Source organism: Spermophilus citellus (assembly GCF_964194105.1).
Source record: "Spermophilus citellus genome assembly, chromosome: 1".
Lineage (NCBI taxonomy): Eukaryota > Metazoa > Chordata > Mammalia > Rodentia > Sciuridae > Spermophilus > Spermophilus citellus.
In genome coordinates, this window is record NC_138182.1 from 70551898 (window position 1) to 70578593 (window position 26696).

Consider the following 26696-nt stretch of genomic DNA (forward strand, 5'->3'; position numbering starts at 1 on the left):
ACTTGAGGATTCCTCTTCAAAATAAATCCAACATTCCATGGTTTACTAACATCTCCTTGGCTACACTATGGTAAAGTCACCATGAATTCTGTGCCAAACTCTCTCAAACTGGTCTCTGTGAACAGCCAGTGCTCAAAACAGTGCTTGGAATATATGGGTGACATATAATAAATACTTGTTGAGAAATTACTGATTGAGGAGCAAAATAACCTGGGTAAAGGCTTTCATATCATAGGGAAGATGGTTCTGCTGCGTGAAAAAAAATTCAGGCCCAGGACTAAAATGATAACAATTTGTAGGGGTGCTAGAGATGTTACAGCCCAAACTAAAACTAAATACATTGTTCATTATAACAGATGCTGTAAGTTCAGGTGTAAAAAAAAAAAAATGAATTTGAATATTTAAATAAAGTTGACCTGATTTCCTGAAATCTTTGTTGAAAATCATAATTTTTTCTTTAGTAACAGAAAAAGATCTTGGCTGATATTGTCACAAAGCTGGTTAGAAGCAGAACTAGAGTAAACTAGACAGAACTATAGAGATTAAACACAGGCCTCCTTTCTAAGTCAAGAGTTCCATCCACACACTTTCATTGCAGGCAAACAAACAAGGAAAGATTATAATCCAGGACAAAAATTATCTAACTACTACAAAAAAACCTGACTTTCATTCTGACATTTTAATAGCCTAATTAAATTAAGAATTAATCTCTAATCAAGTTATGCTGTAAAAATAGACCAAAAACTATCTAGAAAAACTCATTTATCCCTTTTTAAATTCCTACCTGCTCAGATCCTTGGCCCATTTGTTGATTGGGTTATTTGTTTTTTCGATGCTTAGCTTTTTGAGTTCTTTATATACCCTACAGATTAGTGAACTGATGTGTGAGGGGTAAAAATTTGCTCCCAGGATGTGGACTCTCTGTTCACCTCACAGATTGTTTCTTCTGCTGAGAAGAAACTTTTTAGTTTGATTCCATCCCATTTATTGATTCTTGGCTTTAATTCTTGTGCTATAGGAGTCTTATTAAGGAAGTTGGGGCCTAAACCCACATGATGAAGATTAGGGCCTACTTTTTCTTCAATTAGACACAGAGTCTCTGGTCTAATTCCTAGGTCCTTGATCCATTTTGAGTTAAGTTTTGTGCATGGTGAGAGATAGGAGTTTACTTTTGTTTTGTTGCATATGGATTTCCAGTTTTCCCAGCACCATTTGTTGAAAATGCTATCTTTTCTCCAGTGCATGTTTTTGGCACCTTTGTCTAATATAAGATAATTGAAATTTTGTGGGTTAGTCTCTGTGTCCTCTATTCTCTACCATTGGTCTATCAGTCTGTTTTGGTGCCAATACCATGCTGTTTTTGTTACTACTGCTTTCACTCTAGTCAGAATGGCAGCTATTATGAAGACAAACAATAAGTGTTGGCGAGGATGTGGGGAAAAGGGTACACTCATACATTGCTGGTGGGACTGCAAATTGGTGTAGCCAATATGGAAAGCAGAATGGAGATTCCTTAGAAATCTGGGAATGGAATCACCATTTGACCCAGGTATCCCTCTCCTCAGACTATATCCAAAGGACTTAAAAATAGCATACTACAGGGACACAGCCACATCAATGTTTATAGCAGCACAATTCACAATAGCTAAACTGTGGAGCCAACCTAGATGCCCTTCAGTGGAAGAATGGATAAAAAAAATGTGGCACATATATATACAATGGAATTTTACTCAGCAATAAAAGAGAACAAAATCATGGCATTTGCAGGTAAATGGATGGCACTAGATAAGATAATGCTAATTGAAGTTAGCCAATCTCCAAAAAAACAAATGCCGAATGTTTTCTCTGATATAAGGAGATTGATTCATCATAGGGTAGGGAGGGGGAGCATGGGAGGAACAGATGGATTATAAATAGGGAAGAGGGGTGGGAGGGGAAGGGAGGAGGCAGGAGGCAGGGAATTAGCAAGGATGGTGGAATGTGATGGACATCATTATCCAAAGTACATGTATGAAGACCCGAATTGGGTATCAACCTACTTTATATACAAACAGAGATATGAAAAATTGTGGTATGTATGTGTAATAAGAATTGTAATGCAAAAAAAGTACATGTATAAAGACATGAATTGGCGCGAACACACTTTATATACAAAGATGTGAAAAACCGTGCTCTGTATATGTAATAAGAATTGTAATGTATTCTGCTGTTGTGTATTTAAAAAAATAAAATCAATTAAATAAAAATAAATTCCTACCTGCGCCTCATTCCACAACTGAGAACAGCCTGCCATCTCTTTGACTGTGACATTTCCTATTTCTTCCTTGGAGCATGAGAGGTAGTAAGTGCAGTATCAGCAGGTAATGTTTATTGGATACATTATTTTATAGGTGAGCTAAAAGGGGCTCAAATGGGTCAGGTAATTTTAAAGCTAATGAGTAGCTGGAGGAGAAACTTGAGCTGAAAATCTTTCCATGATATATTTCTACAAGATTAGTGAACCAGTAATGCTTTAGAATGTTAATAATTCTCAAATGTAAATAAATATCCATGCAGGTAACCAAATGGACATTTCCCCCTCATTTAACTTTTTTTGGGGGAGTACCATTTAAGAATATAACATGTAAGTATAATAGAAAAAAATCTTGTTGGAAGATAACTTATAATATCTGGATTTGAAAGAACTATATATTTTAGCATATGTTGTATTTATTTGTTTAAAATCTCTGGAAGAATTGTAATTGTCTTAAGCTGTGTTTAACCAATTGTTTTTTCTACCAGAAAAATGAAAGCAAACTATTTAGCCTCCTAAAAGGCATGTAGTAAATGATAATGTAATGATGATAAAATAATAGATTCCAAAGACTAGCTTAAAAAAAAACACTTTAGGGATAAAAACCCAGAGAGTAACTAAAAATAAAACTTATAGAAATACTTAAGTTAATATGAGCTTCTCTGTAGAATTTTTCTAGTTAATTGGAAATTTGAGCTACAACACTAATGAAATCTTTTTTCCTTTTAAACTATCAAAAGAAGAAAAATAATTAATTGGAACAAAGCCAATATTCTAAGATGTTAGAACTACACAAATTCAAGTTATGTATATTAAAGAATAGATTTTTATACTATTTACCTAGGCATAAATGAATATTTAAAACACGGCCTTTCTGGTTAATAGAATTGGCCTCAATTTCTGGCATTACCATTTTACTATGTATTTTCTAGGGAAAATCATTTATCTTCGCTAATCCTTTGTCTTCACTATAAAATGGAGAGAAGAAATATGATCTCAAATGAGGATGTGTTAAAATGTTTAAATACAGTGTTTAAGGTACATAGTGGTGACTAGTACTATAAGCAAAATTTAGTAAATACAGTCATCTACATATAATGTTTCATTTTAGCATCACAAAATATAAGACAAAATGACCCTCATTTTACTAATTAGTATGGGGAAGTTCAGTATGCATAGAACTTCCTCTATATTCAGGGTGAAATGCTGGCAAGATGCACAACAATGAAATCTGAAAAGAATGTTTCATTCAGGGAATCTTAACAGTAAGCACCCAGCTCTAGGAACATTTCCTAATATGATGTAAAAAACAATTCTATAATATTTTTGAAATATTAAAACTATTGTTCATATTCTATTCTTTTTTAGTTATGCTAAATAGTTAAGACTTTTGTTATCTGTAATTTGGAAGTTAAACTTCAGTGATACTTTGTTGAGAATAAGAGGTTGTGAAAAAAATCTAATTACCTCCCACTGTTTGAGTACAGAATAGTGATGATTCAAAACACTGGTAATTAAGATTTATCCAGGACATGATTTCAAATTTGTTCTGAGATGGTGATAAAGGACCTGGTGGTATTAATAACACTCATAACATTATATGCATAAAATTATATTGACACATTGTCACTCAGAAAATTATTGTCTAGAGAAATCTAATTTTATTACAGTATTTACATTGTGTTCTAAAATATTTTATCAATTAAATTTAGTAAAATAAAAATAGCAATTTGAGCTAGAACTGAATGTTTTTGTCAATACCTGCAATGATCCTTTAGGTGGAACTAAGGGGTCCTAATGCCTTAGTTCTTTTGTCTGCTGCTGATGTGACATCATTAATAGGGCAATCTCTTTTAAAACTGAATGTGAAAATGAATGAATCTGAATTTCCTAATATGAATTTTAAGCCTGACTGACGGTAATGTTTTTCCTTTTTTTTTTAACACCCCCACCCCCCACCTGTCCTTACCTTTAAAACTTCCTACAACCTGCGTACATCTAATGTAAACAGTCTGTTGCTCCATAAAATTAATAAGCTAAGTCTTCACATTTTTCTTTCATTCTGAAATAATGCTTATCACAGAAAAAAAAATACTATTTCATAAGGCGACACTAGTTTGTTTCCTTGATATTTTCTTTTAAGAGACATTCAAGTAAATGTTATACATGAATAGACACAGTAATAAGCTAGAAATTGGTAGCACTTATACGTTCAAATTAACTACATGAATTAATCATGCCTATGTACAAGGTAAACTCAACAAAGTTTACAATCTTATAAACTCTCTACCTTGGGTAAATAATATAACAACAAACAGCATTATTGCTAACTAGGTAATACACAAATTTAAAAACAAAATTAGCCAGCATTTTCTTAACTAACTCTAATTAACAGTTACTACAGTCTTTTTATAGAAAAATAACTTAGATCTAAGTGTGAATGTATTTTATCAAAACAAAAAGGTCATGCATTTGGATCCAAAAAAATGGATGTATAAACTGAGACTTTCATAAGCTATCTTGTTCAGTTAATGTTATTACATAGCCAACATGAGAACTGAATGCCTAAAAGAATGTATTATTGTGATACTACAAAGACTTTTGAGACGGGTATGTGGAAGGCTCAGGAGGTACTTAAGAGAAAGAATCTTCAGTTAAGTTTAATTTGTTTGGGTCTATTTTCCAAACCAATGTGAGTTACTGTCATGGATAAAGGGGTACAGCAATCCTAGATGGTAGAACTGAAATAAAATAATTGGTGTATAATGTGATAGAAATAACAACAAAAGAAATGACAATTTGAGAAAATCTGGGAACCGACATTATTACATATTTAATAGATATCAATCAAATTTACTTAAAAGAAACAAACAGGCCCAAACAAGTATATTTTTCCACTCATCAGTATAATGAAATAAGCTTATTCTTTTGGGGCATATCTCAAGTAATAAAAATTCAATGTAAAGAAAGCAATGAAAGTTATCCCTATCACTGATGCTTTCCATAGTCATGCACGTTAAAAAAGAAAACTTGAAATAAAAAATGTTTCTCTTAACATGTTTTATAGTACATATTTACCTATACCAGATTAGAATATAAAGTATAATAGTCATTTGTTAATAACTACACTTCATTAAAAGTGTGACTAAAAACCAATGTTTTAGCTGCAGAACATCTTAGAACAGCTTAAATACTTCAAAAATATGAGGGGATAACAACCTAATTATATAAAATAAGTCAGGTGAGTTGATAATTAATTTAACTAATAAACAACTCAGAACTAAGCTTCAGAAATGCTTGATGAGGCAAGTAAGACTGACAGACTTACTCTGAAGCTGAGGCTGCTGGAAGGAAAGGGGCTGTCCGAACACAAATGGACTGTGGACTAGGGAAGAGGGAGGTTTTGCAGCTTGATCAAAGATGGAAGGAGCTGGGAGATTGGGCCGTGACTGAATGGAATTCAATATGGCACTCAGTTGGTCACCTGCAGGGGGCAAAACAGTCAAAACTACAACTTGTTATCCATTAACATCCAAAATGGCAAAGTAAATGGTGCTTTATAACATGTAGATAAATTAAACACTAAATAAAACTGTGCCAATTGAAAAAAGTATGGAAGTTTGGTGATAATTATCCTCAAACTGGGGATCAAATTTTGCATGCTATTTATTTATTTATTTTTTAAACAGAAGCATTCCACAAATCCTATATAGCAACCCACCTACAAAAAAAGAAATCCATTTAAATTCATATGTAATATTTTCCATGATTTATGGGAAAATAAAGAATCTATGAATCTATAAGAAGCTGCTTTGACATTAAGCGTACATAAAAGATCTAAGTACTGTAAATGATGTCTTTTCCATGGTGCCCAATAATGACTAACACCACTCTGCCTCATCTGTAGTATATTTCATGCCAAAAATAAGCACAGTATGATAAGACTTTTTTTTTTTAAGATGTAGGACTGAAGGGATAAAATATATTATTAACTCAGCAATATAACATAATTTTAAATCTATAAATCAATATTTTAAGTTGTTACTTAAAATTTTATTTTTTTACAGCAAGATCTCTTTTGCTTGAATAGATAATATAAAAATCTGAAAATTCTATAAGATAAACATGAATATGAACTACCTAATTTGAATAGTGCATCAAATATGAATTCTGACTTTTTCCTTATAATTAAATACAAAGGATATTAATAGAAAATATTTTCAAAGAAAACAATATAATAACCTTATTTGTGAGAGGAAGTGTATTAAATAGTTTAGATGATGAAGAGGAGAGGAAAAGCTCCATATTCAGGCTAGTTAATGTGAATTGCAAAACCATCTTTCCAGTCATTTTCCAAATATAAATGTTTTATAAATGAAAATTTCAAATGAAGCAGCAAGAAGTAACAGATTTATGGAAAGAACCATGTACATAAGCTATACATTTTTATTTTTTTAATAAATAAATGTTACTGATTACAGGAAGGATTGTAAAGTATTATAAAGAATTTTGTACAATACTAACATAAACACCTTTGCAAACAATTTCTCAATCTCAGTATAGATAGCTAAAGAAAATGAGAGGTTCTGTTAAAAAAATATTTAATTTAATTTAAGTGTTCTTAATGCTTCTTTATTCCATTTGAATTTTTAAAAAGCCTACTAAATGCATGCCATTTTTGAACAATATTCACAAAATCACATTTTTTTTTAAAAAAAGTACTTTAATTTCTAGTTAATAACAAATGTTCTCGGCAACATCTGTCTCTTAAAAATTGTTATGATGTTTTAATCATATTTTGAAAACTGATAAGTAAATTATAATTTGAAGACTGATTTATTATGATAGCCATAGTATAATTACTGAGACATTTTATTTTTTGTTTTTTCAAAGAGTAAACTTTTAAAAAATTCTTATTTGTTATACATGACAGAAGAATGTATTTTGACATGTTATATATTTATGGATTGACCGAGACACTTTAAAGGCTGAAAACATAAATATGAATTAAACTAGGCTTTAAAACAATTATAGAAGTATAGTACAATAAGTAAAAACTAAGACTTTAAGAGTTGATAATAGTAGAAATGCACATGAAAACACCACCAACCATTTACCCTACTATGAAGATCTGCCTTAAGTTAACAGAAAGCAGAACTACTGAAAGTGAGCAAGCAGACAGTAACCAAGCCTACTGGACAGACTGAAACAAGAGTCAAAAATAAAAATTATAGCTGGGTGGCTGAGGCAGGAGGATCACGAGTTCAAAGCCAGCCTCAACAAAAGTGAGGCACTAATAAGCAACTCAGTTGAGATCCTGTCTCTAAATAACACCCAAAATAGGGCTGGGGATGTGGCTCAGTGGTCAAGTGCCCTTGAGTTCAATCCCTGGTACCTGCCCCCACCCCCAAAATAGAAATCTTGTGGCTAAGTTTTCTTCCTAAAAATACTTCGTAGAAAATAATTGATACCCAACAGAAAGTTGTTTTATTTTACATTACTTATCTCTTATACCTTGATAATTCTGCATTTCTTATTTCATTTTTTCAATTGCTTTGAGAATCAAGTATGATCACACCATATTTATTTCTTGAAATCAAGTCCTGCAAATTACTTTAAATAAACTTTTAAATTAAAATTATTTCTACATGGGCTATCTTCTCTTACCCATCTCCCAACTGTAAGTTACCTGCTGACAATATGGTAGATTTTGAAGGTCTTAGGAAAAAAACTAGGGACTGTCTGATTTTACCAAATTCAAAAGTAATTTTGGATAAATTTCAATTATAAATTGTTCCAAAATTATTGTTTAAACTATGATGCTGGTCTCTTCAAGTAATGCATCCAAAACAGTTATATATTTTACATGCAATGGTTTAGGGTTTTTGTTTTCATTTTATACCTTTCTTATTAAGCACGCCAAACTCAATCATTACATTTCATAAGATTTTAACTTAATAAGACAAACATATCAGACATTCAAAACCACATATATCTAATAAGGCTCGTGATTATTACTTAAGGGTAACATTCTGACTTTAAATTTATCATTTAAGAAAGTTTTCTGTTGCTCATTATCATTATTCTCCAATATAGGTGCATGAAAAAACAGTTATTTTACTAGATGTGGCGACACACATAAGTTTTGGTTCATGAACTCAAAATATATGCCTTTAAAACAAATAAATAAGAACTCCCTTAAACTTGATCTGAAATTCATAAAAATAATATTATGAAACAAACACCTTTGTAAAAAATGTTTGTTAGTCTCCTAAGAGTAAATTCTATTTAAGAAAAACATATGGGTGCACAGGATAAAATAAATGGGTAAAAAGTAACAACAAAAAGCCCTTTGAAATTAGATTAAATAAAAGACGCACTTTCAGACACCTACCTTTATTATTTCCAAGTCCATAATCAAATCCCTGGGCACTGCAACTTGCCCCTTTATTAAAACCTTGCATTGAGAAAGGGCTTGGAGGAGGAGTTTGAGAATTTTGATCCAGAAGAACTTGTTCTACAATAAAAGCCACAGCTATAACATTAGTTTCTTATGTACAATGTCCTGTTCATACAACAAAGAGAGAAAATTCTAAGAAAGATTTTATGAAGATTCAATTTAAAAATAACTTCATATTTAGATTTGATAAGTCTAAATTTCTATCAGGTCTGCCTAACACTGGCAAAACGCATAGTTAAATATTTGCTTTCATTTAGCAAATACACAGTAAAATTTAGAAATGAGATATATGCTCTTAAGGAGACAATTTACATTCACTGTGGTGGGAAACATCATTGAATGAATACTAATATTTCTGCATAGTGAAGTTTTATAATTTTAAACAATTAATACAAAGGCATTTCACAAAACAAAAGTGGACACCTTATAAACTAGAAATCAAAATCATTTTATATAGAAGTACTCAAAAAAGTCTTCAAAATGTCTAAGAAGAATACGGTACTAAGAATAATTTTTAATTGTAAAATATTTTAAATCATGAATGTGAAAATTATAATTTTTAACTTATTTTTACATATTATAAAAAGATATATCCCTAAGTGAAAGAAGGAGCAAGAAGGCTACAAAATTAATCTACTACAACATCCTGAAGTCAACAAATGTGTCCTAATTCTTAATTTAAGAAAGAAATGGGGGGCTGGGGATGTGGCTCAAGCGGTAGCGCGCTCGCCTAGCATGAGTGCGGCCCGGGTTCGATCCTCAGCACCACATACAAACAAAGATGTTGTGTCCGCCGAGAACTAAGAAAAAATAAATAAATATTAAAATTCTCTCTCTCTCTCTCTGTCCCCCCCCACTCTCTCTTTAAAAAAAAAAAAAAGAAAGAAAGAAATGGCAAATATTTCATTTAGTTTACAGTTCAGTCAATTTCCTATAAATAATCAAGTGGCTCTAAGATGCTGAAATAATACAAAAAATATCTAAAATGTTAAAAAGCCATATTAATGACAGCTAAAAAAGGGCAAAATAAAATCTGTGAAACAAAAGGTAATAGGAGAAAAAGAAATTTATTTCATTGGCAATATTCTTCAGTATAACATATTTCAGCAGTGGAATTTTTTCTTTCTTTTTTTTTTTTTTTTTTGGTGTGTGTGTGTGTGTGTATTTACATGTACGTGTATGTTTCCTGAAAAACACCCAGAAACAGTAATCTAATTTTTCTCCACCTCTAAACCTTAGTTTAATGTAACTTAGTGTAATGCTCTAGCACCCACAGTGAAGTCTGTTTTTATCACAGCAATATATTTGCTTACAAGCTTTATCTATTGATATTAAAGGTTAATAAAAAATTTTTACAAAGAGAAATGCTTTTGTTTTACTCTCATTTCTTCATAAAAATAAGGATGGTGCCCAATCCTCTCCCTTCTGTATTAAACCCAGTTACATATTAATACCAATGAGTAGACTATCTGGAATCCACATCAACTAATTCTAGTGTTTTTTTTTTTAAGTTGCTAACATCGTATTACATCTTATCAGCCATGATTGGTACTAAAATATTAAGACTACATTATGACCAAGTACAAGTGTGCATATTTATCTATTTAGATACATACCAAAAGAATAAAGGATGATTCATTGATAACACACAATACTTTCTCTTAGAGTGCGATATGTACCTCACCAGAAATGATACTGAATTTAAGCATTTTATCTTAGAAGAATCTTCTACCATCTAAGTTTATGAGAACCAATTTCCCATGTTAAACTTGTTACTTATCATGAAGGGCATTTTACATTTTAACAATAAACTATAGGCATACAATTTCCTAGCTTTATGTGTTATTTTATTATTTAGTCTTCATATCAAGTTTATGAGGTCATGACTTAGGAGGTTATTCTATAAATGAGAAAACTAAGGTACAGAGATACTGGGTTAGACAACTAAAAAGTTGAGCTAGAATCAGTACCCCGGCAGACCAGTTTCAGAGTCCCTCTTACACATTGTGCTATATTAGCAGTTAAAACATTTACAATCACATCATCTTTGATTAAAAAGTGTTTATTTGGTAAAAATAAGAGAAAAATTAGGTTTTCAAATGATGTTCAATGTGTGGTGTGGTATAATGAGTGTAGAACTTAAAATACGAATGATGATTCTGGGTCAAGGCTTATATCTGTCATGTAACCAGCTGTATAATCAGGAATTTTCTTTTCCAAAATATTTTTATTAGTTATTGATGGATGGACCTTTATTTATGGTTTGTATGTGGTGCTGAGAATCGAACCCAGGGCCTCACACATCCTAGGCAAGTGCTCTACCACTGAGGCCCAGCCCCAGCCACAAATCACAGTAATTTTAAAATCTGTGAGCTTTGCTTTCCTTATCTGTAAATTGAAGATTATATTACCTACCTCAAAGGTTCATTGTAATGGAAAAAAGGGAGATTATATATATGTACTCTATCATTCATGCAAATGTCAAAACTTTTTTGAATCTATTTATATTCATGGCCATATTACCTCCTGGATAATGAGTATCATGAATATGGGGTGTTTCTTATATATTTATTTTAATATTGTAACTATTATTTTTATAATTCAACCAACACCTATGAACTTTGTAAGCAACTAGTTAGTATCAAGACTGTTTAAAAACTAGGAATAAAAGATAAAAACCTTGTACCTGTCCACAAGGGACTCACAATCTGGACATGAGAAAAATAAAAATTAACTTCATTATGATATCATCAATTGTGTTCTAGGGGTAAATACAGTTGTTGAGGAACTTAGAAGGAATTCTTAACACTGTAAGGATCAGTTAAAGCTTCTTATGGGTAAAGACACTAGGTGAACTGTGAATAATTAATTTTTGCCACCAGGAGAATAAAGAGACAGACAAAAGGAAAATCTTACTGAGACCACTATCGAAAAAATAAAGCTGAAAGTTGAAAGTCTAACAGTGAAATAGGAAACTCCTATGCATTTATTCAATGCTCCACTCCTGAAATAAATTCAATCAAATGAAGTTACCTGGGAGAAGTATTGTGACTGGTGGTTTGAAAACTGCACTTCTAGTTTATAGTAAAAAGGATAAAATGTCCAGTCATGGACTTACACAAAAAAAAATGAGGCATACAAATTCATATTAAATAAAATAAAAGCACATATTTATAAAGATGGATTCATATATTTTCAATTTTTCCTTTTCATGGATAATCATTTAGTAATGTACTTAACAAATTTAATAACTACAATATTTTTAAGCCTCTAGTTTTGCTTTTACTTAAAAAATAAACACAAAAGCCTCTTTAAGACAAAGAAATGCAATAAACATTAAACATATGTATTTCAAAGGGTAATCAAAATAATCACAAATTTAAGCCAACTTGCCATCTTCATGCCGGAGGTACTGGTTTCCGCCTCTGTCTCTAGCTAAGGACCATGCCTCTCCTTCATCACTCTCACAGAACTCTACCATGCTGTTCTTATCCAGCTGCACCCATGTACCTTCAGAATTGGTTACCTGGTACATAACAAAAAGCATGATTGATTGGCTTGATTCTTTCAGATAACTCAGGCTGAAAACCAGTAAAAAGCTTAAGTGTTCCAAAACATTTCTACCATGAAATTAGTTTCTGAAATTAAGACCACAGCCTGAGGTAAGAGAGAAATCAATAAAAAGTTCTTTAAATGACTATTTATCGAAGGCTTTGGTTAAAATAATAATTTCTAAACACAAAGATAAATGCCTAAATAATTATTACCCAGAACATGTGACTTTTAACATCTAAAATGTCCCAACACAGTATACTTGCTATTACTTAGGTCGATAATACCATAGTACAAATTGAAAATGACCCTGATACTGAGAAATAGCATGACACACTACATCTTCAAGCTTATTGGCTCAGGCAAATGCCACAGTGGACTAAAAAATAATTTTATTTGCTCAGGACTTCAGTGAGACCTATGAATGGGAACAAAGAAATGAATCCTTTTGTATATCATCACCTCTCCATGCTGATTCACATAAAATATTGTAAGTGCTTATAATCCATAACAGTACATACAGTACATATGCAATAATAAGAAGATATATGCAAATATCACATTTATATAAGCAATACAAATCATGTATTATAAATGTTATTTTCCTAAGATAATTATGAGAATTATTAGAAAAGAAGCAAAGAAAATTTATGTTAGTATTTCTAATACAAGTAAAGTCAAGAACATTAACAGTCAAAAACCCAGAATGAAAATGGAAACCATTGGGAAAAAAGAGATGTTTGGTTTGTATTACATTGAAAATGAATATCTTAGAAGTCATGAAGCTACAAGAATCCATACCTCTCCCACTGCTTTGACTTTGTTTCCCAGAACTAACATTCCAATTGGGATACCTCTAAGGTTAGGGCAGCTTCTGATGTTGTGACCTGAAGGTCCCGTCTTCACTACCTTGTACATGCCTGGCCCTCCTCGCAAGAACGGCATATCTTGTTCTTGCATTGTTGCTTCCTGCGGGCAGCAGGTGTTCATGTCTTTGAAAAAGTCATCAGTATTAGTTTTAGGTTCCTGAAAAGTTGAATAAGAAAAAAAAGTGAACAAAATACAATCTATTATCATTTTGAAATCCTCATAATCCTTACTTTCATAGCAAACCTACAATCCCACCAATTAAGAAAGAGAATATCTAGAGGTAAATGAAATATTAGTCAATACCACTATTAAAGAATCTTTCAATAAATTTCAAAAGAAAAAAATATGGGAGAACAACTGAATCCTTGGCTTTTCCCACCACATTTGAGAAATACAGTACTGTAGTTCTTAATTTTCTGCTTATCTTTTATATGCAACATTTAAAAGGAGTAGTCAAAATAACTTATTATGCAAACCACACTGAAGAGCTTTAAATTCTTATTACAATGCTATATGTTGTTTGGTTGGGCAAAAAAGTCTAAATATTCATTTCTTCCCACTTTGTAATAATTATTTATAAATTGAGAAAATGATATGAAGACTCTGGAGACATCTAATAAACAGTGATGACAATAATAAAAATGTATACAAAATATAATAGCCACATTTTAATATTTTCTAGTTAAAAATGAAATAAGTTTAGGATTTTAGCAACTTACATTTTCTTAATGTAACTATATATGAAAATGTCTTTTTAGATTTGTTAGATCATTACTATGAAGTGATATATTAATGCTAGTAATAGGAAACAATTATATTTTGTGGAAAGATTTAGTATTATGGATGCATTCTAAGTAAATAAAAGGAATTTGAATTATGTTTATGAAAAGAGTCAATTCTAAGATCAAAGAAACAAACTTGTTCTATATTTTCTGTTGAATCTGAATGTTGTGATGAATTGTTTCCCTGTAACATAATAAACAGAAATATTAACCTTGATATTTCCTCTTCTTCTCACCTAAATGTAAATAAAAATGCCCCACTAGAATTTCTTCCCTTGCCATTACTCCTTTGAAACTGCACTTTTAAATACACTAAAATGGATTCTAAGAATTATAGTTAAATAGGGTAAAAGATAAACATAATGGGATGCTCATAAAAAATAGTTTAAAAATTAATACTTAATAATGTTATAAACAATATTTTTAAATGAACACTATACAAGTAAGATTTTACTTAATAGTTCTATCCTTATAAGTAAGTCTCATAATAGCAAATGTGTATATATATATATCGATATACATAGTAGAACATTAAAAATAAAATTCTGAGGCTAAATATATAGATTCAAGAATTCTTGTATACTCTCTTAGTTCAATATATGATTGATCAGGAAAAATTTAAACTACTATAACTTTTACTAAATACTTTGTAAATCTCATTCTGATGACAAAAAATTTACTTATATGAATACATACTATGGATAATTTATATATTACTATAATTATCATACTGTATGTATCAATATGCTTTAGTTACATATTGCCAAATTAATGGAAATGGGAATTTTAATTCCTTATAAAGCAGACCAGACTTGCAACTAAAAATAAGCTTAAAATGTACATTTTATATAGCCCTCCTTGTGTGAGTGTACACAACTATATTAATATAAGGAGAACACTCAAAATAAAACTGAAGTTTAAGATCTAAACCTTGAAATAGTGCTACTATATCCACAAGGTTTTTGGAAAACATTTAAAAATTTGTATTTATGAATGATCAGTTTTAGTGAAAAACAATGTAATTTCATAGGTAGAAGAGGCAAGTTTTCATCCTACTTACACCTGATTTTTAAAAATTATATGACAACATAAAAATGAAAGCAAATATGAATAAATTCAGCAAAAAAGTTTAATTGGTATTCAATGATATTCTTAGAGCATTTAATTACTTCTAACAGTAATTCCAACTTCTGGTCATTCAGGATAACACAGGGAGATAAATGTTAGCAAAGCTAACAATAATAGTGAATTAGTCAATGAAAGGCAATATACGAGAACATTATAATAGTCAATATTTTATCAAATACTTAATGAAGCTACTTAAATAAATATAAAACAAAGCTAATCCATTTCTTTTCTATCAAACAGCATAAAAAAGAACTGACAGACATAAAATCATGCAATTGTGCCTGTCGCCTGTCCTTCTCCAACAATCCTAAAATCACATTTTATTCAATACAGAAATTTGAGATTCAGCACTAGGATATTAAACTGATGAATGTCAATACTAATTTTCCCCTTCCATTCCCTTCCAGTTCTTGGATGAATATTCAAAAGGGCAACATGAAAGGGTAGGCAGCAGAAAAATGGAAGCACCATAAGGTCATGGCACTACCAGCTAAATTAGTTAGTTCTATAAAAGTAAACTTGGAGGTAACTGTTGGTGAAGTCAGTCATGAAACTGTAAACATAGCAACTCTGAAGTCACATGGAAATGTCACTTTCACTAATAGTACATCTATTGATGAAAATAGAGGGAAAACTCAATTGTAGCCCTTCATGTAAATCTTTTTAATTTTTTGTTAGCAATTTTTATTAATCCTAAGCAAAACCTTCAAAGATACAATGAAAAATTTGTTGTACATGCTGAAATACCTGAATAATGTATGATTGTTCCTTACAGTTAACTCACCTGGGGAAAAAAAGGTTTGGAAGTCCATGAAAATACGTCCAAATCCCTGACTCCTTGGCTAGCATTAAAGATATTCTGAGCAACAAAGTTTAAGAAAGAAAAATATCAACAAAGAAAGGGAACAGAATATCATCTACAGAAGATGTGTCACAGTAACAACATTTTTCTGTACTCTAGCATAAATACTGAAATATAATTTTTCTAAAGGGAAACTGAAGCCACCTGAGTAAACCACACACCAAGGAAATTCTGAAAAATAAGTTTTTGTCAAAAAGCTCTCCATGGATATAGTGTGTCATGCCATTTACTAAAATTAAGGGTTAAGACATTGTTTATAAAGTTTGAGACAGTCAATGCAAGAAGACAACCCTAACACTCCTTAAGTGAGGATATTATTATGAATAATAACGAGGGCATATAGTGTTATGTGAAGTAATAATCACGTTTTTGGGTTATTTTATTTTATTTGGTACTGAATTGAACTCAGAGGCACTTTACACTTTACCACTGAGCACATCCCCAGTCCTTTTTATTTTTTGAAACAGCATCTCACTAAGTTGCTGAGGTTGGCTTGAACTTGTGATCCTCCTGCCTCAGTTTCCTGAGTTGCTGGATTACAAGTGTGTACCACCACGGCGGTTTATTACTTTTTAAAGTACAAAAAAAGAAAAAGTAAAACCAAACAAAAAAACCTAAGTAATTTTTCAATTTTTTCCCTTCTATGAATTAAAAAAAATGATTTGGAAATGTTTTTGAAAGCTATTAGAAAATTTGTTAAGAAAAGCATAAAGAAAGATATAATCTGAATCTTTTATCAAAATACAGATCTACTTTTCTCCATCTCGAAAGCACTCAGTATCTCTATGTTAAAGTCCAAAAATATTTTGTTAAAGAACAAACAATTCACTGTAACACAATTCCAGAAAAATAAGTATTTTCACAATGACTATTCAAATGATACACATTTTACATAGATATATTATACTATCAATCTATATTTACCTGATCTGAAACTAAAATCTGTTTAGCGAGTAGCCACTAAACAATTTTATGCTTATGTAATTACTGTGATAAATGGTTATTCTGGACCCAAAAAAGGATGTTAAAAATACTATCATCATCTAAGTCTTCAATGCAAAATAAACACCACAAATCTCAATTAATTCTAACTCATTTTAGACAATGAGAATGTATTTATTATTCTCTAGTTCTTTATTTTCCTCATGTATAAACGTGTATGGACAGATAGAGATATATAACCATGTAAATACATATATACTAAATAAGAAATATACAACATCTAAAACAGAAAAAGAAGGACTTCTAGTAATATGCCTACAAATAAATGTAAAACAAAGCTGACACCAATACCATACCCAATCTCCCAATTTAAAATTAGATAGCAAATAAGATCCTTTCTCTTTAGGTAAAGTGGAAACACTGCAAAGCACACTAAAGTACTATTTTGCAGGGAAGAATAATGTCCTTGTTGGTTCATCCATGTACATAAGAATTTGTAGGGCATTTGCTCAATGGTTTTTAGCCTATACAGAGAATAGTGGTGCAGACCTTTTGATGTAAAATATCAATAAAGAAAGGGAACAGAATATCATCTTCAGAAGATGTATCACCATAACAACATTTTTCTTTACTCTAGCATCAATACTGAAATATAATTTTTCTAAAGGGAAACTAAAGCCACCTGAGTAAACTATAAAACAATATCGAGATTTTTTTTAGCATTTTTAACTTAAAAGCATAAGTTATTCTATTATTAAAAGCAACATGAAAAACAATTGTTAGAAACAATGCACATGAATTTAGCAATAAAGAAACACCTTTGTTTTTTTTTAAACTCTCATAATTGTCTTTCTTTCTTTTTCTTTTTCTTTTTGGTACCAGAGATTGAACCCGGGGATGCTTAACCACTGAGCCACATCCTCAGTCATTTTTTATATTATATTAGAGACAGGGTCTCACTAAGTTCCCAAGGCTGGCTTTAAACTTGCGATCCTCCCGCGTTAGACTCGGAGCCTCTGAGTTTACAGTCACATGCCACCGTGCCCAATCTGTCTTTAATTTCAATGTGCAAATTTAACCATTTTCTGAGTCAATTAATGTACAATGATATTTGAAAGTGATATAACTAACACTGGTACTAAATTACTAATATAATCAATTTTATGTTATATGTGAATCCAAATTTGATACTTTTTTGATTTAGTGTCTAAAGTTGCACAAAATTCTTAGTTCACACTAGATTATCTTATAATCATATTAAATTGCATTTATTAAGTACCAAAAATTTGCCAAATAGAAAGCTGGAGTTTAAAAATAAAATACGTAAATAGCTTTCTTTTGAAAATTTAGGAATGTTTTAGTTTAATTATATGAACATTCATGAAAATATTAATCTCTCCAAAAATCTTAATTTCTCAGTATTAAACTGTATGAATTAGACTTCAAGTTGCATAATTCCATAGATCAATATGGACCACATATACATATCCACAATAATTAAAGTAATTTTATTCTCAAATTCTATTTCAAAGGTAGAAAAGCTCTGTCAAGAAAATTAGAAAAGGAAAGCATACTAGAAACCTAAGTAAACTAACAATACCAGATTGCAACTCCAAGCTGGTAGTTTTTTAAGGCACAGAAGACAGCAAACAAGTGAATAATTATCACAGTGAAAATACACGATCAAACATGCCAAATAAAATTTTTTCATTGTGCTAGATAAACACAGAGTTAAAGAGCTTCTAATTTTAAAGAAAAAGAGATAAAATAACTTAGGAAAATTAAGCATAACATGTATATATAAAAAATTACAGTATTATCTATAACTATCTCAACCTTATTTTTTGGGGGGAGGGAGGTGGGGGGATTGAACCTAGAGATGGATTAAACCAGGGACAATTAAACACTGAGCCACATCCCCAACATTTCATTATATTTTATTTAGAGACAAGGTCTCATTACATTGCTTAGAGCCTTGGTAAGTTACTGGGGCAGGTTTTGAACTCATGATCCTTCTGCCTCAGCCTCCCAAACCGCTGGGATTACAGGCATGTGCCACCACACCTGGCTTCACTCTGTTTAAGAAACTTAATAATTAAAGAATGAAATGAAGCAGTTTATAACCATCTAAGGATAGCACATTTATAATGCTATATGAAATAAAGACAATATTATTAATATTTAAAAAGTTTATGTATACACAAGTGCACAAACCTATTAACAACTCAAAACCAGGAAATATGCAGCATGTTAAAGCCATACTATCTGGTACTATTAGGTATTTCAAAAGAATGAAATTGAATTAAAGATAAATGTTTGCCACTTTTACTTATTCTTGGTGATTCTATAATACAGATCCAAAATGATACTTTCCCTTCATTTCTATTCCAAATCTTCAGTGGCCCAAATTTTAGATATCAGCTTTCTTTTCATTTCTTTCTCTCTCCCTCTTCTTCTTTCTTTCATGCCAGGGATTGAACTGAGAGGCACTTAACCACTCAGCCACATTTCCAGCCCTTTTTTAAATTTTGAAACAGGGTCTTGCTAAGTTTCTTAGAACCTCATGAATTTGGTGAGGCTGAGGCTAACTTTGAACTTGTGATCCTCCTGCCTCAGCCTCCAGAGCCACTGGGATTACAGGCATTTACCACCATGCGCAGCTCAACATACTTTCTGCATGTGAACACTCGTGAGTCTAAATAGGAAGTGACTTATATAAATACATGGAGATGTTCAGAGACCCAAGTTGCTTCTTCAAGAACCTAACATTTCTATGTACACATATGAAAATACCACAGTGAATCTCACCATCATGTACATCCACAAGACACTAATTTAAAAATAACTATAAATAGCAGAAAGACCAGTAGAATATAGGGAAGGGAATGGGGGAAAGAGGAGAGAATAGCAAAGTAAAGGAAGCAGCAAGGACTAAATTAGAACAAATTATGTTCCTATATTCCATGTTTTTATCATATGTCAAAATAAATCCTAATGTTACATATAACTAAAAAGAATTAATAAGAATAAACAAATAAAAAAATAAGATAACAGCATTTAAAATAGAATCAAATAAAATTCCTAAATAAATGAGAACACGATTCCTACTAATATGTAATACCCTCTATGATATACCAACTATTATTTAGGCAAGATAAAAAAAGAATTCAGATAATATAGAAATTACAAACAAATCTTACAACACTTCTAAAGATAGATCCCCAGCTTTCCTTGATCTTAACTTTCTTTTCTACTCAATTCCCCTCACAATGTTTAAAGATTTCAGTTTTAACAAAGTACCTAAAGTTTTAAATCATTGGTATCTCCAATCACAGAAGTAAATATGTTTTCCAAAAAAATTAAGCTCTTGGTTTTAGGTAGTCAAATGTTTACCATGTCATGTGGATAACTGGTTCTCTTTTTTAACTCATATTTTTCAAGAGGTATGAAACTTTCTACTAGCTCATATTTTGTAGCTTTCAAATCATAAGAATTTTAATTAAAAAATCAACATTCCCCAGATATGCTTTCTCAGATGGACTCATTTACCTTCAATAAATCTCTGGGTACCCATCTTCATTCATTCACTAAAATTATAAGTATTCATATTATTTAATTTGGCAGTTCTAGCCAAAATAATGATCTTTATAGCTACATAGCTATTTACCTTATCCGTTTAAAGCTATACTTATACTTATCTCTTTATAAGGCATATTAAAATAAAACTATGAGCTTTGAATAAAATCAACTGGGTTCCAATACCAGTTCTATTCTTTTCAACTTGGGATCTTAGGTGACTAATTATCTTTCCTCATTGGAAAAATGAGAATAATACCCTAAACATCACAGGGTCACACTGAGAATTAAATGAGACAATCAAGGTGAGGAGCATGTGTTAGGAATTACTTTAAGCAGCAAGAACACACCCTGAATGAAAAGAACTCAAACTAGATATAAACAGATGTTGAAAAGATTCCATCAGTAAATATTTAACACTTTGGGAACAAACAAACAAACAAACACTTGATGAAGAAGGAATCTTTTATTAGCTCTTATTCTGAAGGAGGTTAAAAATGGAAATAAAAGGTACATGAATACAAATGGGCTGAAGGTGAGAAAAACAAACTAAATATAATGAGTAGCTGGAGAAAGAATTAAGCCTCTTCTACTTCTACACTTAGTGCTAGCTGGAAAGGGAGAGGGAAACTCAATTTCCCCATCATTTATCTGCTTTCCACCACCAATCCTTTGCTTCATCCATATCAATTATTCATCAGTTCCCAAACATATCATGTCTTTTTAATTTTGAACATTTGATTCTCTGTCTAGACATTTCTTCAATTTTTTCCTGGCAGCTTTTCTTCAAGTCTACCTCAAATGTTACCTTCTGAGTTAAGCTATTCTACAACTTACCACAAGATGACTTAATTATTTGAATACAAGATACCTACTATATTATGTAGTAAGTACCCCAAAAGCAAGAACTGCACCAATTAAAGACTATAGTATTTCGGGAATTCCAGAGGAGAAAAATCAACTAGAACAATATAAAAAAAAAACAAAACAAAACAAGCCAAAGCATTCTAAATAAATAAAATAACAAAACAAAGACTCTAAGACTCAAAATTGAAAAGTGTGGTTTATTGTCCTAAAAAGAACAAAACATTCCAACATATAATTAATGCCCCACAAAGGATTTATATTTTTATCTAATTAACTCTATTCCCACTGACTCAAAAAATGTTTTGAAAATACAGTCATAATATAAATATTTAATGTTATTTAATCTCTAAACAAGAATATTACTAAGTGCTAAAACAGTGAAAAGTCTCATTTGAACTAAAGTAGGACTCTAATAATTCTAAGTGAAGTAATGGTGTTTAAATAGGACTACTATTAAGCAAGCCAAAATTTAGCTAAAGTATGTATCCTCAATGGACACAAAAGTTCTAAAATACAATAAAATAATATAACAAAATAAGTATAAAACTTAATCTAAATTGGTTATTTATGGTAACTTTGTTTTTTAAATACTTCATTAAATATTCAGTTACTGTTCAGATTTCCAGTCCCTACCCCCATGCCCCTCCTACAGTTTGCTTGAAATAGGATCCAAGCAAGGTATATGTATTGATGTGAATATAAAATTGTTTTAACTAGAAAATGTTGAAAAGCAAGTGTAAAATTGCTGAAGGCAACTTTTTAGTACTTTTGCATCCTTTTAAGTTAGTGGCATTGGTCCTTGATTGTTTCTTGATATTTTTCTATTGTTAGAGAATTATAATTATCAATGATGATCATAGCTGATTTACACACAAACGGACTGAAGTGAGAAGAGAGAACAGATGAAAAGTGTTTTTCTAGCCATCAATGTATCAAGAGATACAAAGAAACAGTTAATAAAATGTAATTATTTAGCTATATTATTTCCTTGACTGGATGAGATGGAATCATGATTCCTTTTGTGCTCATGTCTAGCCCTGCAAACAAAATCTTGGAAAACTAAACCTGTTGCTGCATTTCTCAGGCCTCTCTGATTGGGTGGGCCTTCATCTAATGCCTTCACTGAATCAACTTTACAGTAGATCTGTTTGAGGATCTGTTATGCCAGTTAATCTTGCCACACTGTATCCCCTCTGTCATCTTTGATCACTAACCAAAATTTAAGTCCTTAAGTTATCTACCTGTTCACTCACTTTATAGCAAAACTTCTCTGTGTCTCCTTGATTCAAAATCAATGACTCCCATCCCTCCCATGACTTTAAACTGTGTTCAAAGGGACTCTTCTTCCAACAGTAAATAATTTACTTTCATCTTTATTCTTGCAGTACACACTGGTGTGTCTTCATATCTATGCAAGTGATCTTCCAACTGTCTAGCCTTTTATCTGTAGACTGAGGCAATTCCAGTGACTTTCACTTGCACCACACTTCAGACAGCAACCTAATTGAACTTTCATCCATTAAATTTCTTAATCTATGAAATCAAAGACAAATCTACTTCATCCTGCAAACTGCCTATATCTTTCCAGCTTTTTAACTACAGTGTACCTAAGACATTTTTAAAGAATTTTATTAAGTCCTCCAAGTCCCTGGGACCCTCCATTTGTTCTTTCCCATACTAAATTAGGCTAAATTCCAATTCCACAGTTGGTTATCTTAATTGCATCAATCAGTTATTAGCAAGCCCTTTTAGTCCCTAATTTTTAGTCATAGCATTCCAAAATATTCCAACCAATACTATAATCTGCTCTTTGAAGGCTACATTAATTCTGGACATTTAGGATTATGGGAGAGGGAAAGGGATGTCTGGATTGGGTCCATACAATGGTCTCACTGAACTCCTAGTGGCCTAATAATTCTTTACTTGTTTTTGATCAAATACCTCTACTGTTTCTCTCTACTATTTCAAATCTTCACTGCATTTTAAATTCTCTAACTTCACTCATTCTTACCTGATGATTTTCCTTTCTTTATTTAAAATATTGTGTTCTTCCTCAATCTATCCCCTCCCTCCCTCCCAATTTGTCTATTACCATAAATATCCCATTTTCCTTTACAGAAATAAACTTTCCAAATGTGCCCTTAATTCTCTCTCTTCCTTTTTTCACTATTCTAATCTATAACTGTATATTCTCCCTGTAATACTGGTGGTCTTTGTTTTAACTTTTAAGGATCTCAAAATATGAACCTGAAAAATCTCAGCATTTTTAATATTCTTATTATTATCAGACACCCTGAGAATATTTACATTAAAACCCAACTTATGCAATTCCTCAACAATACAAAAAAAGCTAGAAAATAAAAAAGGCACTTTGTCATTTTATTTTCTTTAATATTCTACATCTAGAACTTTTAAATATGTCAGTGAAACTCCTCATTCACATTCCAGTGAAAATCTTCAACAAGTTTATGGAGTATGGATCACTCCATTTACCTTCTTCTTTTATCTGATACTGTTCTTTTCTCCCTGACTTTAAGGGAGACGGTATACTACAAATTGTGATAGAATAGCCCAAAATGAATTCAAGGGCTCTAGAATTTCAACACAGAACTTCTTGCTCTCCCCTTCTACCTTTGTTATTCTCTTGCTTTATGTATGTGGATATTTCCCTCTTTCAACGATATCTCCTCAAATTAGCAAACAAAGGAATTAGGAAGAAAATATTGAAGTGGGATAGGTAAGAAAGATTATATAATCTAGTAAAATGCTTTAGTACGAAATAAGAAAATTTTCTTTAAAAAACAAACCCAAGTCCAAATTGGCCAAATTAAAAAAAAAACTGTTATAGTACTCTCATTTAATATACCCTTTTCATAATCCTGAGGACTATCTGGTTATAATAACTGAAAATGGTTGGGGCTGGCGTTGAGGCTCAGTGATAGAGTGCTTGCCTGGCATGAGGCACTGGGTTCGATTCTCAGCACCACGTATAAAAAAAAATAAAATAAAAAAGGTCCAGCAATAACTAATAAAAATATTTTTAAAAACCAAGCAAAAAAAGATAATGGTTTATAACTACTTAAAGCCAACTTTTTAATCATAGATGATATAGAATTATTATTTACTTTCCAGAGTCATTCATCTTTTTTTGTGTGTGTGTAGTGTTGGTGATTGAACCCAGGGCTCATTGCGAATGCAAGGCAAGTACTCTACCAACTGAGCTATATCCCCAGCCTCAGAATCATTCGTCTTTTCCAGAGAGTCAAAATTGTTTTCATTTTCATTGTAGATGCAAACCTAAGAAATATCTAATACCTGATCTATTTGCTCAAAACTTAACTCATCAGCTTAACCTCGGTGAAGCAGTAGGCCAACACTCTAAACTTTCTTCATCAAATGGCTAATGTTTTTTTCTCCACTGTGCTGTTATTAAATATGTACAAATAACATAAAGTACCAATATTTTCTTACACAAAGAAGCATCTTATAAAACCATTGCTTTGAAAAACATTATTATGGGCTATCAAGGAGAGAAACAAATACAATATATTGAATGGTTGATATAATAAGTTTAACACTGATTTTGAAGAAATTCAACTGTTTAAATACTAAGGTGATCTTATAACCAATGGTTCTAACCAGAGGTTCAATGAATTTTCTCAGAGATGAGGATTTAGATTTCAATACCATTACAAGTGTATAAACCCATCTTATGTTAACGTAATAGTATTGTAAGCCAAAGAAGAAAAGATTCAAAGTTAAACATAATACAAAGAAATGACTGCAAAATGTCAACATAACATATACTTTACAAACATTTATACCTGTTTCTGAATGAACAGTAATTCTAAATTCTTAAATTTTAGTTTGGAATTCATTCAAAATAGTAGTGTAAATAAGAAGGGGAAAAATGCATCCACTCTCATTCATTATCTCTCTGAAAGAAATTCAGTAAGCCTATTTTAAATTTACTACCTCCTGTCGGTGATGAATCAAAATAATCATTAAGGACCTTAACCTTGCCAAATTTTACTTTCATTAGACAAAAGCCCTGAAGAATTGAAGCACTTCTAAAGTCAAAGTTACTTAATTGTTGGTTACCTCAGAACTGAAAAGCCTTAATTAAAGAAAGCCTGTAATGAGGACAGACTATACCTATGATGTTGTTTAAAAGCACTTTTTACTTACGTCAACTGGGACCAGAAGGCTCTTGCCAAGATGTTGATTAAATGAAAGGCACCAGGCTTCAGTGTAACCATTCATGTTAGGAACATACTTCTTTATTGTCTCATCATTCAGTCTCAGCCACACACCATCATCATTGTGGATCTAAGGGAAAGAAGCAACAGAAACAAGCCATGCCCTCCTGTCACTCCTATAGGGGTAGCAAGGACTGAAAGACTTCGAAGTAGGCGTAAAGTGGTAGAAACAGATTAGGCATTTAGTTTTCATAAAAGCTAAGTTTTAGAGATCCTCTAAGGAAAAAAGCAAGGAATGCCACAGTAGTATAATCCCTAGTGTGAGACTGAAAAATACAATTTTGCTTAGGAGTAAAAAACTAAAGGAAATCACACTTAAAGATAAATAGCTTAAACAGTAAAATCAGATGTCTTCCCAAAGAACTAATTACTTGGTTGTATTACTAGAAAAATGTAATATGTACCAACCAAAGTTGAAGTAATACAAAGAATATGTTTAAAAAATATTTCAAAAATTAATGAAAAACAATTATACCCATTTTCAGTGAATACTTATATAGGTTCTGATTACTATGTCTAATTGAGTTCTTATTATGTTCAAAATATAATTTTAGCTATGTTTTTATTGATAAAAGAAAAAAATTCAAATGTCTGAAACTCCATGGACACATACTGCAAAACAATTTTCAAAAGATTCTCACACTGCTTAAAACACATTTTAACAGAAAACTTTGTAGCCTTACTATTCTGCAAACAATGCAAAAAAAAAAATCTGTCCAGTATTTATTACTAAGAGTTTCTTTATGAATTACCTCATCAATGAAAGTGATAGTTCCATTGACTTTCACTATGCCTATCTGCTCACTCTGAAGGGAAGGGTGGCTCCGGATCCGGAGCCCAGCACTATCCTTGGCCACAAATTTTCGAACCTGAGAAAGGAAAACATATTTAGTAAAACAGGAAAAACATAGAAGAGAGATTTCATAAGGAGTAAGAGATAAAATTAAACAGATTTAAAAGTACTATAATTTTGAGAAATTTTTCAAAATTGCTTATAGCTGTGTACATCTTCAAATAACAGCAGATTACTTATGAAATTATAAAAATGAAATCTTGATACATATTGAAATGTATATGAATGGAAAAAAACTTAAGAGAATTATTA

The 26696-nt window shown here is 31.3% G+C and overlaps 1 protein-coding gene across 12 annotated transcripts in view; it reads right to left on the reverse strand.

The window, feature by feature from the left end:
- The window catches only part of MYCBP2 (MYC binding protein 2), a 295622-nt gene that overhangs the window by 59117 nt on the left and 209809 nt on the right, over positions 1-26696 (reverse strand). For 5 of the 12 annotated variants that reach the window (XM_081291229.1, XM_081291228.1, XM_081291225.1 and 2 more), the window contains 7 exons: positions 26344-26460; positions 25521-25661; positions 15870-15944; positions 13107-13331; positions 12147-12279; positions 8688-8810; positions 5622-5801 (listed from right to left, as the gene is read on the reverse strand). In XM_081291229.1, the coding sequence (XP_081147355.1) occupies positions 5622-5801; positions 8688-8810; positions 12147-12279; positions 13107-13331; positions 15870-15944; positions 25521-25661; positions 26344-26460 (994 nt within the window). The remainder of the gene's footprint in view (positions 1-5621; positions 5802-8687; positions 8811-12146; positions 12280-13106; positions 13332-15869; positions 15945-25520; positions 25662-26343; positions 26461-26696) is intronic. The other 7 variants (XM_081291224.1, XM_081291230.1, XM_081291226.1 and 4 more) reach the window with 4 other exon arrangements.